Consider the following 14,524-nt stretch of genomic DNA (forward strand, 5'->3'; position numbering starts at 1 on the left):
ATTGTGAGACCTTGCAATGATCCAAATTCGTCCGTGACGCCGTTTTCACTAATTAATAAGTAGAAATTCTCTCGCAACAATAGAACGTTCGACTTGATTGAAAAAATTGTCCAGGATACTTACGTTTCGCACTCTTACTCTTCGTAGCGGGCAAAAATAATTGTAGAAGTATGAAAAATATTTTGTATTTGGGAGCCATCTTGACGTTTAACCGCCTTTCGATGCTGCCCTCTTCATAGACACTCGGCTTAACCGAGGGGAGGACGAACTGCCAAACAAATCGACTATAACCTCTAACCAACAGAAAAATGGTTATATACGGTGTTTATATTGTCTCTAAGTCCGGTGGATTAATATTCAATCACGATCACAATGTCCCAAAGATCGAGCATGAGAGGGTTTTTAATTATCCTTTGGACATTAAGTTAATTTGTGAGAATAAAAAAGTTGTTGTTGCTTTTGGACAACGAGACGGAATCAATGGTGAGTCGGTCTTATTTTACAATAATTCGTTGAAAATCTCCCCCATTTTTTGACAAAGCTCTGGATTATTTATAAATTATTATAATTATCTATAAATAAATTTGGTAGGATAGGACCTATAAATTTTGAGACAGAATCATAAAATTTGAGAAAAATCCCGAAGGTCTTAGATGTGTCCAAAATTAACGAACTGGATCAATAAATTGATCTATAGATCAGTATAATATTGCAATAATATTTTCACGATGCTAATGGACGTGCCTGTCAACAGTTGGACACGTCCTGATGTCAGTAAACGGTGCCCCCCTGACAGGCAATCTCCTAGAAAATGGTCGTGACGTTCTGGAGGTCCTGGATGATCCCCAGAATTTCCCAATCACCCTGAAATTCAGTCGAGCAAAGATGACGACAAATGAAAAGATCTTTCTCGCCTCAATGTTCTACCCCCTTTTCGCAATAGCCAGCCAGTTGAGCCCAGAGCCCAGATGCTCTGGAATCGAGGTCCTTGAGGCTGACACATTCCGTCTCTACTGCTACCAGACTCTCACTGGAGTCAAATTCATGGTCGTCGCAGAGCCCTCCCAACTAGGCATGGAGATACTAACTAAAAGGGTCTACGAGCTCTACGCGGATTATGCTCTCAAGAACCCCTTTTATTCCCTGGAGATGCCCATCAGGTGCGAATTATTCGAGACGAACCTGGTGAGCCTTTTGGAGACTGTGGAGAAGTCTGGGATAAGCAGTGTCTGATACTAATAGGTTTATAAAGCTCTTTATAATATATTATACATCTGAATTTATTTTGTAAATAATCTCTGTTCAATTGTAAAAAAATATAGTCGTGGATATTTATCTAGTTCAGGCGACTTTGTTCCAAGCTTTCGTGACATCCGGTATGGGAAACTGTAACGGGAAATTGTATTTGTTAATTTGGGAGATAGTTTTGATTGCTATATTTTTTACAATTAATTATTCCATCAAAACCACTATAATGCAAAATTTTACAGATATACACATTTGAATTACCTTTCCTGTAATGTTATCCTCACAAGCCGTCCTAATTCTTCCAGAAGTAGCTGGAGAATCGAACCTAAAAGTTCTCCCTGCGTTAGTTTCATCCCTCGCCGCCTGGACGGCGTTCTTAATAGCAAAAAATACCGAGGAGGCCAAGAAAAGTGGGGGTTCCCCGACGGCTTTGGACGAAAAAACAGCTCTAGGATTTGGCGCGTCCTTTAGCAATGAGACATTGAATTCCTGAGGAATATCCGTGAAGCCGGGGATTTTGTAGGCTCCAGGTCCCCGGCTGTAAACCGTCCCACTGGGTGAGTAAATCATTTCTTCTAGGGTGAACAGCCCGAGCCCCTGTACGAAGCCCCCTTCCACCTGCCCAATATCTATAGCCGGATTAAGGCTATCTCCCAGGTCCATCACGATATCCGTCCTGATGGCTTGATGATCCCCCGTGAGACAATCGATCTCCACTTCGCTGCAGGCGACGCCGTACGTAAAATAGTTGAAGGCCATTCCTTCGTTCTTATCAAAGTTATAACCGATATCAGGGGTTCGGTAGAATCCACTTGCGCTCAAGCTAATCCTCTCGAAGTAGGCGATCGACACCCATTCCTCCCACTTCTTATCAGGGTGAGCATCAATTATGGGCTTGAGTCTCGCCATGATGGTGTTGCAGGCGTTCATGACAGCCATTCCATTCAGGTCCGACCCGGCACTGGCAGCTGTGGCCGAAGTGTTCGGGACCTTGTCCGTCGCCGTTTCCGATATGTGAATCTTATTTGGATCGACCTTGAATATTCTACTCGCAACCTGAATCATCTTCGTATGCAACCCCTGACCCATCTCTGTCCCCCCGTGACTGATCAGCACGGACCCATCCGTGTAGACATGCACCAGGGCACCTCCTTGATTGAGAAAAAGAGCCGTAAAAGCTATTCCAAATTTCGTTGGTATGACTGCGATCCCGCGTTTTCTGTACCGATTCGCTCTGTTGAACTGATCAACCTCTGATTTACGAACGTGATAATTCGACTGTGCGAGGCATTGCTGCCAGCATCGATCCAGTGGACATCTGACGAGTTTCTGCTGGTAGTGAGTGAAATCGTCTTCCTTGTAAAGATTCAGTTCAGATACTTCAGCTGGCTCGATCCCCAAGTAGTTGGCGACGTCCCAGATGATGTTCTCTGCAGCGAACATTCCCTGGGGCCCGCCAAATCCGCGGAATGCCGTGTTGGAGGGAAGATTTGTCCGGCAGGCGGTGCCAATTACTTGGGTAACAGGGAATTTGTAAGCGTTCTCACAATGGAACATCGATCGTTCCAGGACAGAGACCGAAAGGTCCATCGAACAACCCGCGTTGCAGAAGATGTCGATCTTAGCCCCTTTTATCTTACCCTCCTTCGTGAAACCGACTTTGTACCTGTGCATGAATGGATGGCGTGTACCGGTCATCATCATGTCTTCGTCCCGATCGAGCATGCAGCGGACCGGTCGCTGCAGATCCCAGGCTGCCAGGGCCGCCGGGAGGGCAACCAGCATCCCTCGAGACTCTTTTCCACCAAAACCTCCACCCATTCGTTTGACCCTAACGTTCACGCGATTTATTGAGATGCCAAGGGTGTGGGCGACTAATTTTTGAATCTCGGAGGGATGCTGGGTAGAGCAATACAGCTCGATCTCGTCAGTCTCCTTCGGGACAGCTAGGACTGCGTGGGTTTCGAGGTAGAAGTGCTCCTGTCCGCCCATCCTGACCTCGCCCTCGAGCACGTGGTCAGCCCCTGCGAAAGCCTCGTCAATGTCCCCGTCTATGATGCTCTTGGGAGTTCCCTGGATGAATGACTTTACTTTTATCGCGTCCTCGATGCTCACGATCACCGGCTCCAAGTCCTCATATTCAATTTTCACCAGTCTAGCTGCTTTCTGAGCTGTCGCTTGGTCACATGCGATAATTGCCCCGATGATCTGACCCTGACACGTCACTGTGGTGCTCACAAATATCTGCTCATCGTGGATTACTGGTCCGACCCAGTTGTTGTGATCGGAAATATCTTTCGCTGAGTAGAACCTGACGACTCCCTCAACTCCTAGGGCTTGTGACGCGTCCACTTTCCGGAGTTTTGCGTAAGCTCTTGTGGACATCACCAAAGCCATGTACAGCTCCTCCTGGAACTGGGGAATGTCGTCGCAGTAGATCGCCTCACCAGTGGCTTGCTTGAAGGCACTCGCATGGACGATGGGCCTGCCGATCAAGTCTTTCGGATCCTGATCATTCCGGACGACTTGGTAGTATTGAGAGCTCTTCGGTGCCTTGTATTCGAAGGTGTCTGCCGCGGAGGACATTCGCTCCGGTAGCGGCGGAAGATCAGGAATGTCCATCTGCAGGCGATTGAGAACGTGAATGAAGCCTTTGAAGAACAGACTGAGGGTCAGGGACCTGCGGTACAGCACCTGTCCCCCAGGAACAGAATCCGGTAATGGAAATTCTTCGATCAGAGACGCGTAGGCCAGCTCGACCATCTCTGAATTCCAGGATTTTCCTACGAGCTTCTCACACGTCTTCACCGCCAACTTGGTCGTCGGGGCGACACCCCCGTATGCTATATGCACCTCCGTAATCTCATCCGTTCCATCCTTGAAGAGAACATTAAGTGCCATGTTGACGATGGCGATGTCGTCGTCCCTCCGCTTCGCTTGCTTGTAAGCGATAAAGTACTGGAATCGGCTTGTGAGTGGGATTTCGATGGAAACGAGGACTTCCTCGGGCCCGACGACGTTTCTGCGGTAACCCGTGAAGAACGTGTGATCCAGGGGGACCTGTCGGTGGCCATTTTTCAAGCTGCAGAGATTGAGTCTCGCTCGGGCCGCCATCAGAACCGGTACCATATCGGAAATCGGACTTCCGGTCATTATATTCCCACCAACGGCACCAACATTTCTTATCTGCTTCCCCGCGAACCAATGAGCCATATTGATGATCTCGGAGAAGATCCTCGTTTTGTATTCTGGACTCGTCCGTATGATCTCGCGCAGAGTTTCTTCCATTTCCATGAGAGTGACACTAGCGCCAATTTTTACCCACCCCGGAGCTGAAGTGATCTCCCTGAGCTCCGGTATCTGGGTCGGCTGAATGAGAATTGGGTATACGAGGTGCTTGAACTTGGTTTCAACCCCCACCTCAGTGTTCCCAACGATGATCTTCGCCTCGGGATGATGATGCTTAAGGGTTAAGAGGGTTTCGAGGTTCGTTGGCCGGTACCACGTAACGTCTTTACCCTTGATCACCAGGAACTCATGATCAAGGTCGTCTCGAATTTTGAGTCTCGGTGGGAAGATGATCTCCTGGGAGGGATCGTAGGGCGTGAATTCCTTGGAGTTGAAAACTTCCGTGGGCTCGGACGTGAATTGACGCCTGCAGCAGGCGTCACCCATTGCGCAGGCGACTGTCTGACCCGAGTCCAGGGTCTTCGTTATCTGTGATCGCTCCCACTCTTCGGTGAAGGTCCGGAGGCCCTCGATTATCGGCCGATAGCCCGTACATCTGCACAGGTTACCCTGGAAAGCGACCTCCAGGTCGTGCATGGAGGGCTTCGGGGTCGTCCTGAGGAGGGCGTACATCGACATTATGATGCCGGGCGTGCAGAAGCCGCACTGTGAGCCATGGGCCTTTGCCAAACGCTCTTGGATCGGGTGGAGCTTTTTTCTGGTCGTTCCTATACCCTCCACCGTCGTAACTGACAGACCGTGGACGCTGCAGACCGGGGCGAGACAGGCGTTCACTGCTAGGTGGATTATCTTGGCCCTTTTCCGGTCGTATTTCGAGAGCATTACGGTGCACGCACCACAACCGCCCTCGGCACAACCGAGCTTTGTTCCAGTCAGTCGTAACCGCGTTCGGAGGTAGTACAATAGGGTCCATTCGGGGTTTATCGCCGAGTCGATTATCTGGGGATTTACGACTGTTAAGTCATCGGTATTTTTATAAGTTTATTTATGGGGGTAATCAGGGAATCTTTACCTCTTTTCCGTTTACGTAGAAGACTAGTGTGGACGATTCACGGGGTTTCAGAGGCGATGAGGATTCTGGGGGGGTTATTGGACCGGGAATTGGGTCCAGCTTTTCTTTTTCGTCCTCGGGTTTACCCATGTTTGGAGGAATTCTGTGAATTTATTGGGGATTAGTTTTGGGGTGAGGGCCATCGAAAAAGGTGATAGACAGCTAGAACATTTGGTTCCATTTTTGAAAGCTGAATGAAAGCACGAGGTAGCTGACAGCTTTGGTCACCATCTTGATCAGATAGCCCTACCCTTTGCCATGTTTTTTTGGAAAAATATCTTGACAATTTTTATTCCTTTCAAATGTCATTTTATTCAGAAATTCTTTCGCACCTCAACATTTTTTTTTCTAAAGCCAGACGCACTAGAAATATTTTTCCAAATAAATTTGCAATTACCACTAAAATGTTGTATAAAAGAGGATCAGCTTCGTTAGTGAATTATTCCATGTTTTATTGACATGTAAAAAATACGTACATGGAATTTTCTCTCCTTTCAAGGAAAAAACCATAAATTAATTTAGTTGATGGATTAATTATTATTTTCTACTGACGTCTAAAAGAATGTGAAAAGTGCCTGACTCTCCCTCCTCGCAAAAACAATTGAATTTTAGAATCAGCTCTCGAACTGCAATAGCAACTGATAACAGCATAAAAACCCTGTGATAACAAGCACTAGTAGATCTTTCTACTCTCAAATGTCACAGCTCCCGTTCCCGAGACAAATTCTACCAGACTTCTCGCTCCGTTAGCTTCCCACTCTTACCCAGAAATTCCTAATCCAATTAAGCTGCGTTCCTCTCGAGGAAAAATCTCAAAAATTCATCGACAGATGCGTGGAAGTACCACGGGCCTCGCGAGAGAGTGTCAGCAACGCGAGAGTTTATCAATCACTGAGATGTGCACAGTGAATGCTCAAGATCGTAGGGTTATCGTGGGAGAGGGGATATACAGTATAGTATGACGCACGTGTAATCCACAATAATACGATCAGAAATATGTTTCAATAGTGCTTTAATCCCTCGTTATTATATGCAAATCCGTGAAATAAATTATTTAAAATCCAGTCTGCGAAAATCTCTGGCACTCCATTACTGTTTTAATCATTTCACATTTTGAACCTACGCCTGAGTGACTGTGGGGTTAAAACTGCTCGCTACTCAGTATAGAGTGAAACTACTTTGCATATTGATCGTATGAATCGCATATTTCATAAGCGACCCTGAAGGCTTTCGAAATTAGATAACAAATACTTGTTGACGTATTCAGTTTTTTAATGAAATCGTTGTTCGTGGGGGACTAGTTTGTGAGATTTTCTTTGTGACTTTTGAAATACATTTATTTAAATCGTTCGATTCTTAACATCTGCTGGAGTAATTGACTGTTGATATAGTATATTTACGGAATTTATTTGTCACTAGTTAAAAAAAAATATTTCTTCAGTAAAACTTTCTTTTTTATTGTGGAATGTTGCAGTATTTACACTTCTAATAGAACCTCTATTCATAAAGACTAATTTGCGGGAGAAGGCCTTTCAGAATTATTCACAAACTTAATTCAATTATTTGATTGCTTGCATGATTTCGTTTTTTTATGAATGACATCTTAATTGATGGTTACCACAGTCATTTGAAAAACCAACTTCCAGTGTGATCACCACAATACTCATTATTCGATGATGAAGAAGAATTGAAGTACATTCCGTAATCAATTTGGCTTTTAAGACAACAAAACCAAAAAAAAAAATATTGATTTAGAAGCCCTTTCTCTTCCCTGAATCATAATGACAGATGGTATATTTACAATTGATGGGGAATGATATCCTGGACGATTCCTAATTCGTAACCGCCTCATTAGCTACAACATTTGATAAGAGCAGCCAAATGGGCAGTATCACAGTGGTCGTAACGTTGAACAACCAGTTTCCATAAATCATGGAATCTATTATGCTGAAGAGCAGAGCCTTCTTGGTGGCGTCGAAGCTCCTGACTGCAAGGCTACCCAAATTTTCCTCTGAGAAGTGGAAGTAGGTGTAACCAGCCACAATGAGAGAGGTAATCAGGAAAGGGTGAAGAAGGGCCCAAGAAATGTAAAGAAGGCCTCTCGATCCCGAGGACTCGGACCTCGGAGTTATCAAGAGGACAATTGGTACATAGAGCATCCCTGCGAGGAGGGCTAGTGAGGCATTGTGCATTGCTATGCTCGTGAGGCCTGTTGCTAGCTCCACCAGGGTTATTATGCAGATGAGAGAGACATTTTCTTGCTTCGATCGTCTGAAAAAAAACGAATAGATTTACTTACCAATGGGTTATTCACATTCATCTATTCATTTGTTAAACTTATTTCGACCTAATTATCCAATACTTCAATTTTGAAATCAATGACAATCACTGACGATGAGGAAATTAATGCTAGAGGAATGCATCTCTTACCTCTTTATAAAGAAGAACCGTAACAGTGTCAGGACTGTGGTGCAGGCGAAACCAAAATAAACAGAATTTTCAGTCTCCAGCTGCAGATACTGTGACCCCAGTGTTGTGAACAATTTAGGGGAATTCATCACTGCAACTCCGAATATGTGGGACCAGAGGAACGCTGCGGCAATGTAGCCTATTTCAAAGCTATCAGACTCGGAGGAACTGTCCTTAGGGGTGGTTCTAGTAGACTGCTGGTGTTTTAGCCACATGCAGAAGGCTTTTAAAAAGAGGGGGCCGATTATGGCAACCAGGGAGGGCATGTAGAGTCCTAAAAATATGATGCTAAAATGAAGTCTGATCTTACTTAATAGTCGAAATGTTTTTATTGATTTACCAATGGAGATGTAACGATCGGTGGCAGCAAGTAGATAAAAAAAGAACGATTGATGAAAACGTTCCAATAGATTATTCAGTGACCGAACCATGCTTTCCACTATCCTTCCGATTCTGTCGAAATTCACTTCAGCTCCTCGATCGGTTTTTTCCATTCCCTCGAGAGTGATTGCCTCGATTCCATACCTGTGGAAGAGGCCATGATTTCCAGTAGGCACTCCAGTTGCCTGTGTCAGGACCATCGATGTCAAAGTATGAAAATGATGGGACCATTTCTTGAAATGAGGAAATTTGTTGTTCATGTCGAATCGCTTCTGGAAGGTCCCACGAACCATTTCCTTTTTTATTGCGTTCTGGGCGAGGTTGACGAGGTCCAGGTTCGGTAACTGCCCATTGAGACCTTCGATCTTGACATCGATCGATGCGATCTTCATTGCATGGATCTCTAGATTGATGGCAGCTTGGATAGCTCCAGCTCGTCCATCCAGATCGCCTGCGTCCAGGACATCAGCCTGGCCGCTTACAACACCATGGTAGGCGTCCAACCAGGCCTGCATCCCCAGCTGCTCGTGCTCTGTCACTAGGAAGATTATGTCCTTCGCCCAGTATTTTTGCTCTGGGAACAGAATAAACGGATTTTATTGCATTCGAATTGGTGCTTTGATTGATGTCTGTTCTTAGTCAGGTAAATGGAACACTCATGACATGCACTGATAATGATCGATAGAGTGATCAGATCATACTATGAAACCACTTACTTCTGCAAAACTTGGCAAATGCCAGGAGAAGTGCAATGGAGGGTGCAGTAGTTGGATGAACACTATTGAGAGCTCGGAAGGGCACACTGACGACAATCGCCTCCGTTGATGCTGCCCTGGGGGCCCTAACAATCCCATAGACATTCTGTCCAGTGAACCGATGCCCTGAGAAAGGGTAATTCAGGGTGAAGTTGTGGGTATAAACATCGAGATGAAGTTGATTGAATTTGGCGAGAATCCAAGGATAAGGCATGTTGTCAGGGTATCGTTTCATCTCGTCGACGAGTTCCCTGTGGTACTGACGAGCTGTCTGCTCCAGGCTACTCTCCTTCGTGACGAGGCCTGGGAGGAGGGCATTCTCCGAGAAATATGTGCCTAAAAATTATTTAATCAAAACAGACAACTATGTATTACTATTGTTTATTACTTCGAAGAATATTTCGGAAATGAGTTTGCCACAGAAATTCCAGGAGATATTTCTGGTAGAGAATGTCTTGATCTCCAAAAACATTGAGCGTGTTATATTGACACACTCTCGTGGAGCAACCCCCTCACGAGATATTTCAGCTATCACCAAAAATGTTAAATAAAAATGACCATTCCCTAACAATTGGTTACTAATTACCTCGATATTTTAATCAAGATAAATAGAGTATTTTGAATGAATCACTTACCATCATTGAAAATGGGTGAGGCGAGCATTGCCATCCACACGACACCCCCCAAATAAATAACAAAGCACAAGGCTTTTTCCCACCTCAAAAGGAACTTTATCATCTCGGCGTTTCCAGCTCTCGGATCAGTCAGAAGACCCATCCTTCCCATATATTTGGATTATTAAATGTTCCCGAATTAACCTTCCGATATGTCAACTCAAACCGCTCGGTAAAGTCGATATCAGGCGCGGCACCCGAGCACCGGCGCCATGACACTTTGGCTTTATTTACAATGGACTGCGTTGAGCCAAAAAGATAGACAAAAGTAGTGGCTCAGATCTCGGGAATCAGGTGACGCCAAGATCCCACTAGTACAGGACCCCAGGGGGAACACACCACCTCAGACCTTGAGGAGAATCTTGGATTTTTGTCAGAGGAAAATCAACTTTCGTCAACATCGAATTTTGAAGCCGGAGGAACGACGTTTCTGCCGCCAGAATCGACCGCAGCGCGTCCCGATCGGGGTCTCTAGTACTAAGGGTGGCTTGGGTGTCCACCAACCTCGGAGATCTGAACCAGTACTCTAGTTTATCCTCTTCGGCCTTGAGTCTTTGAATTTCCCTCCATTGTTGTTGTGATCGACCATAACCTAATGGAAGCATTCCCATGTGTTTGCGGCTTGTCCGACAGTACCTGTGATTGCCTTCGAGTCAGAATGAGCGGTGAACTAGGAAATAGGAGTGAGGAGATTCCCCAGTGCTCGAAAAATGCTGTTCTGGTGGAGAGCCATCCCCTACCACAAGACACTCCCAGGGTCAGAGGTAAATTGCAGGCTACAGACCTTTGCTGTCATTACTTGTGGATTTTATGGTTGTGATTTATATTATGGGGCAAAACAGGATATGACTTCAATCAGGGAATCAATTACTACGAATTATTGGAGACCTACAAGTATTCCGGTTTCCAAGCCACGAATTTTGGTCTCGCAGTCGAGGAAATCAACAAAATGCTGAATGAAAGAGACAAACCTCTGAGTGAGGACGAGCAAGACAATTATGAGGAAGACGAATTTATTCGCAGGAAGAGCTCCTGTACCATCTTCCTCGGGTACACCTCCAATATGGCTTCCTGCGGAGTCAGAGAGTCCATTCGGTTCCTCGTTCAACATAAAATGGTAATTTATCATATTGTCTGAATTATCTGTAGTGAATTGATACCATGAAGTGAGCAACTTCATTTCATTTTCACCCTTGAGAAAAAATCACCGGTGTTGCTGTACTAATGAGTAAATGATTTGTATCTGTCGAATTGAAGGTAGATTGTATTGTGGCAACTGCTGGAGGCGTTGAGGAAGACTTGATCAAGTGCCTGGGGCCCACGTATCTCGGTAAATTCGAATTGGATGGGAAGCAGCTGAGAGATCAGGGCATAAACAGAATCGGGAATCTTCTAGTGCCTAATAGTAATTATTGTCTCTTTGAGGACTGGCTGATGCCTAAATTGGATGCCATGCTTCGAGAGCAGAAGGAGAAGGTACCTCACATTATCCTCTGCACTCTATCACTCACTAAGTTCCAAATAAATAGTTGATAACTCATTATCCATGATCTATGATTAAGCATCACTACTAATGCCTCAGGTATTTTTCAGGGGACTGTCTGGTCACCCTCAAAGATAATTCAACGTCTCGGAGAAGAGATAGCCAATCCAGAGTCTATTTACTACTGGGCAGCAAAGAATAAAATTCCAGTATTCAGTCCGGCTTTGACTGATGGCAGTCTGGGAGACATGATGTATTTCCATTCGTTCAAAAATCCTGGATTGATCGTTGATATTTTATCAGGCATGTCAACAGATGGAATAATGTATTTTTATCATGAGAGGGCAGGTTCTCATGTTTTCCAAAATTTTGTTTCAGACTTGAGGAGATTAAATACGATGGCTGTGAAGGCGGTGAACACTGGAATGATTATAATTGGGGGAGGTTTGATCAAACATCACATTTGCAATGCTAACTTGATGGTAGGATATCAATCTCCTTGATAATTTACATTTGAGATGAAATCTTGCGTTATATAATAAGAATTTTAATTAAGATTTTTAAAATTCTCCTAAATTGTTGATAAATTAAAAACCCCAAACTGTCCTAATATTCCAGAGAAACGGTGCGAACTTCTCAGTATTCCTAAACACAGCCTCCGAGTTCGACGGCAGTGACAGTGGAGCCCGCCCTGACGAGGCAGTCTCCTGGGGAAAAATTCGGAAGGACGCAACACCAGTAAAAGTAAATCTCTTAGCCCCAAATCCCCACGCGAGCACCGACAAACTAACCCATCATCTCTCCTTCCAGATTTACGCAGAAGCCTCTCTCGTCTTTCCCCTACTCGTGGGGGAGACCTTCGCCCGAAGATTTCACCAAAAGCCCGCAAATCCATAATTAAGGGAAACAATTATCTACCTAATTCCCGAATCCCCCAGAAAAGAAAAAATCACCAGATGCAATGGCATTGGAAGCTTTCAGGGGACCTGCGCCTGCGCTCCGCCTGCAACCCCCAATGGAACAGGTGAGAAACATAGAGGGTTGCAATAGGGGTTGATAGGCACCCACTACGGTACAAGAAATATCGTTTGTCAGTTGTTTCCCGTGAGCCCGCGCACGCGGACGGGCGTGTGTGTGAATTATCAATCCATTCCCCCACCCGTATCGTCGTGAATAAAATAATCATTGATCCTTAATTCCTTGATTATCATTAAATCCTCGTTCTGCTGTGACATATATATTTTTTTTCGATTCCTGATTAGTGAGTGGTGGAATGAAAAATGATGGACGTCGAGGAGAATAATACAGCATCCACTGCTAGCTCGTCGCCGAGGCCCTCGAGTCCTGCTGCGGATTCGACTTACATCAGGTACGAGTCGATGCATGAAAGCAACGGTTCAGGGTTTCCAAGAACTTTAGATATCCACAATTTGAAGATGTTTGGGAAGTTTCAAGATCAAAAAAAAAATCAGTCGATTCAAGTAAATTTTCTATTGCTGAAGTTCACTTGCAATTTCATATTGTTTACGTTTTTGGTGGTGGGAGGACGGATTAATGAAACACAATCTGCTATTTGAAGCATGAAGGCAATGTTTCAGAGCTCTCAAGACGATTGTGAAATTTTATTCGAGGCAGACGAATGTTCTGCCATTGAGCCATCCTCCCAATTTGATCTAATCATATCCATAATTTTTGTGGTGTGGAGAACGTGATGAAAGGATAATCGATGTAATGGGCTCGATTTATCATGTTTTTTCCGACTAAATTTTTTTTGGTAATGCAAGTCTAAACCTATCAGTCAGACAGTCATACAGCTATTCATATAGACACACAAAAAATAAAGGTAAAAAAAGGAAAGTTCGAAACTATGTGTACAAGCGTAATAATCCAAATTTAGGATAATTTACGATTTGAATGGTGCGGGTGCAGTGGTCGGGGACAATTGAGCTAATTAACTCGATTTATACTTTTTTTATATTATTTGTGGTTTGGGTGGTGTGGAAGAAGTACGAGCGGTACAATGGAGATAATTAACTGTTCTTCGACAATCCATAGAAATTTTAATGCCAGTAATTTCGATCACGATTCCCATCTCGCAGTTATCAACTAAATTATTCCATTGTGAACCACAATCATCGGTATATTTTGAATATTTTAGCCCGTAGGAATTGTCGCGATGCTTTGGGTGACAGTTTTTGACTGAAAGAGTCCATCCGTGGAATAAGAGGAGTAGTAAAACCGATAAATTAAATTTTTCATCAGGAAGAATCGATATGGAACAAAAAAAAATGAGGAATGGATTCTGGATGACGAGAGTGGGTCTCATCTAAGGGTTTATTTCCGGTTTTATTGGAGTTGACTGTTTTTAGGTATCAGATATTTCCGGTTACTTTAAAGAGGGAGGAGAGGGAGATATTTTTATGATGACCTGATGTGCGGTTGGAGGGGGGATACGTCATCTCCGAGGCGATTATTGAGGGGAGATGAGGTGGAGTGACGGATGCAATGGGACTCGCCTTATTAATGTAAAAAGGATGGGGGATTGAAGCTGCTCGGGATTGTGGAGGTCGAAATAGGATGGCTATGAATAGTCGTCACGAATCTACCACTCGATATGCTTGATGGAGATCTAGGGGGTGAGGAATTGAATCGATTGTGCCGTCAGATCAGGTTTTCGTTGAAGGAAAGTCGTCTCGGACTGATTTTCGAATAATATCTTGGAATCTAAGAGAGACAGCGAATTTTTTTGTCACGATCATTCTCGTGGAGAATTCCAACTGCTGCAAAAAAGGTTTAAATAATTTTCTTGTTCATCTTTCATCGATACGTAGGTATTTGGAAAATTCAAGTTAAGGGGGACTGATTTATCCTCGCAATTGCAATAGTTGTCTTGTTATTTTTTTATGCGCTCCGGGCATATACCCCAAAAATTAAAAGTCCATGTGCTAGTGATCATTTTCTTCATGACGACATTCACTAATTGGAAATTATTCTCCTGTAACGTCCATTGCTCTTCATTTTTGATGGCTATTATCGTTTTTCGATTGTCTCGCTAATACTACCAAATATTAATCGCACAAGGAGAGAGAGATTTTTTTCCTTCGGTCTGTCTCTTGAAACAATAATTTGAGCACATCAAGAAAAGCCATCTGACCCACATTCATCTCAGTACTTTTTTTTTATCCATCTCCAATAGTCATTAAAATAGTTCTCG

At 44.1% G+C, this 14,524-nt stretch overlaps 5 protein-coding genes across 7 annotated transcripts in view; 3 read left to right on the plus strand and 2 right to left on the minus strand.

Moving 5' to 3' along the window:
• Positions 1 to 238: 238 nt before the first annotated feature.
• Positions 239 to 1,339, plus strand: Trs23 (TRAPP subunit 23). The gene is made up of 2 exons (XM_064127195.1): positions 239 to 483; positions 755 to 1,339. Exons 1-2 carry the CDS (start codon positions 309 to 311, stop codon positions 1,231 to 1,233), a joined length of 654 nt encoding a protein of 217 aa, XP_063983265.1. The 5' UTR covers positions 239 to 308; the 3' UTR covers positions 1,234 to 1,339.
• LOC135165655 (xanthine dehydrogenase) lies at positions 1,240 to 6,844 on the minus strand. Of its 2 annotated transcripts, none has more exons than XM_064127144.1 (4): positions 6,313 to 6,844; positions 5,510 to 5,651; positions 1,510 to 5,436; positions 1,240 to 1,386 (listed from the first exon to the last, which is right to left on the minus strand). In XM_064127144.1, exons 2-4 carry the CDS (start codon positions 5,636 to 5,638, stop codon positions 1,342 to 1,344), a joined length of 4,101 nt encoding a protein of 1,366 aa, XP_063983214.1. In that variant the 5' UTR covers positions 5,639 to 5,651; positions 6,313 to 6,844; the 3' UTR covers positions 1,240 to 1,341. The 2 variants fall into 2 exon arrangements, with proteins under 2 accessions (XP_063983214.1, XP_063983215.1); XM_064127145.1 differs by having other exon boundaries at positions 6,025 to 6,844.
• A 145-nt stretch (positions 6,845 to 6,989) lies between these two features.
• LOC135165661 (glycosylphosphatidylinositol anchor attachment 1 protein) lies at positions 6,990 to 10,064 on the minus strand. The gene is made up of 5 exons (XM_064127165.1): positions 9,789 to 10,064; positions 9,115 to 9,489; positions 8,358 to 8,972; positions 7,979 to 8,291; positions 6,990 to 7,819 (listed from the first exon to the last, which is right to left on the minus strand). The coding sequence occupies exons 1-5, from the start codon at positions 9,937 to 9,939 to the stop codon at positions 7,381 to 7,383; spliced, it is 1,893 nt and encodes a 630-aa protein (XP_063983235.1). The 5' UTR covers positions 9,940 to 10,064; the 3' UTR covers positions 6,990 to 7,380.
• Positions 10,065 to 10,091: 27 nt separating this feature from the next.
• Positions 10,092 to 12,261, plus strand: LOC135165670 (probable deoxyhypusine synthase). Its single transcript, XM_064127184.1, has 7 exons — positions 10,092 to 10,591; positions 10,670 to 10,944; positions 11,085 to 11,303; positions 11,421 to 11,613; positions 11,689 to 11,792; positions 11,929 to 12,054; positions 12,121 to 12,261. The coding sequence occupies exons 1-7, from the start codon at positions 10,423 to 10,425 to the stop codon at positions 12,205 to 12,207; spliced, it is 1,173 nt and encodes a 390-aa protein (XP_063983254.1). The 5' UTR covers positions 10,092 to 10,422; the 3' UTR covers positions 12,208 to 12,261.
• LOC135165664 (ecdysone-induced protein 78C) overlaps positions 12,193 to 14,524 on the plus strand; it is a 30,477-nt gene continuing 28,145 nt past the window's right edge. The window contains exons 1-2 of one of the 2 annotated variants that reach the window (XM_064127176.1): positions 12,193 to 12,334; positions 12,573 to 12,679. In XM_064127176.1, coding sequence (XP_063983246.1) covers positions 12,591 to 12,679 — 89 coding nt within the window. In that variant the 5' untranslated portion in view covers positions 12,193 to 12,334; positions 12,573 to 12,590. The remainder of the gene's footprint in view (positions 12,335 to 12,572; positions 12,680 to 14,524) is intronic. The other variant, XM_064127177.1, reaches the window with a different exon arrangement.

Source organism: Diachasmimorpha longicaudata, chromosome 8 (genome assembly GCF_034640455.1).
Source record: "Diachasmimorpha longicaudata isolate KC_UGA_2023 chromosome 8, iyDiaLong2, whole genome shotgun sequence".
Taxonomy (NCBI): domain Eukaryota; kingdom Metazoa; phylum Arthropoda; class Insecta; order Hymenoptera; family Braconidae; genus Diachasmimorpha; species Diachasmimorpha longicaudata.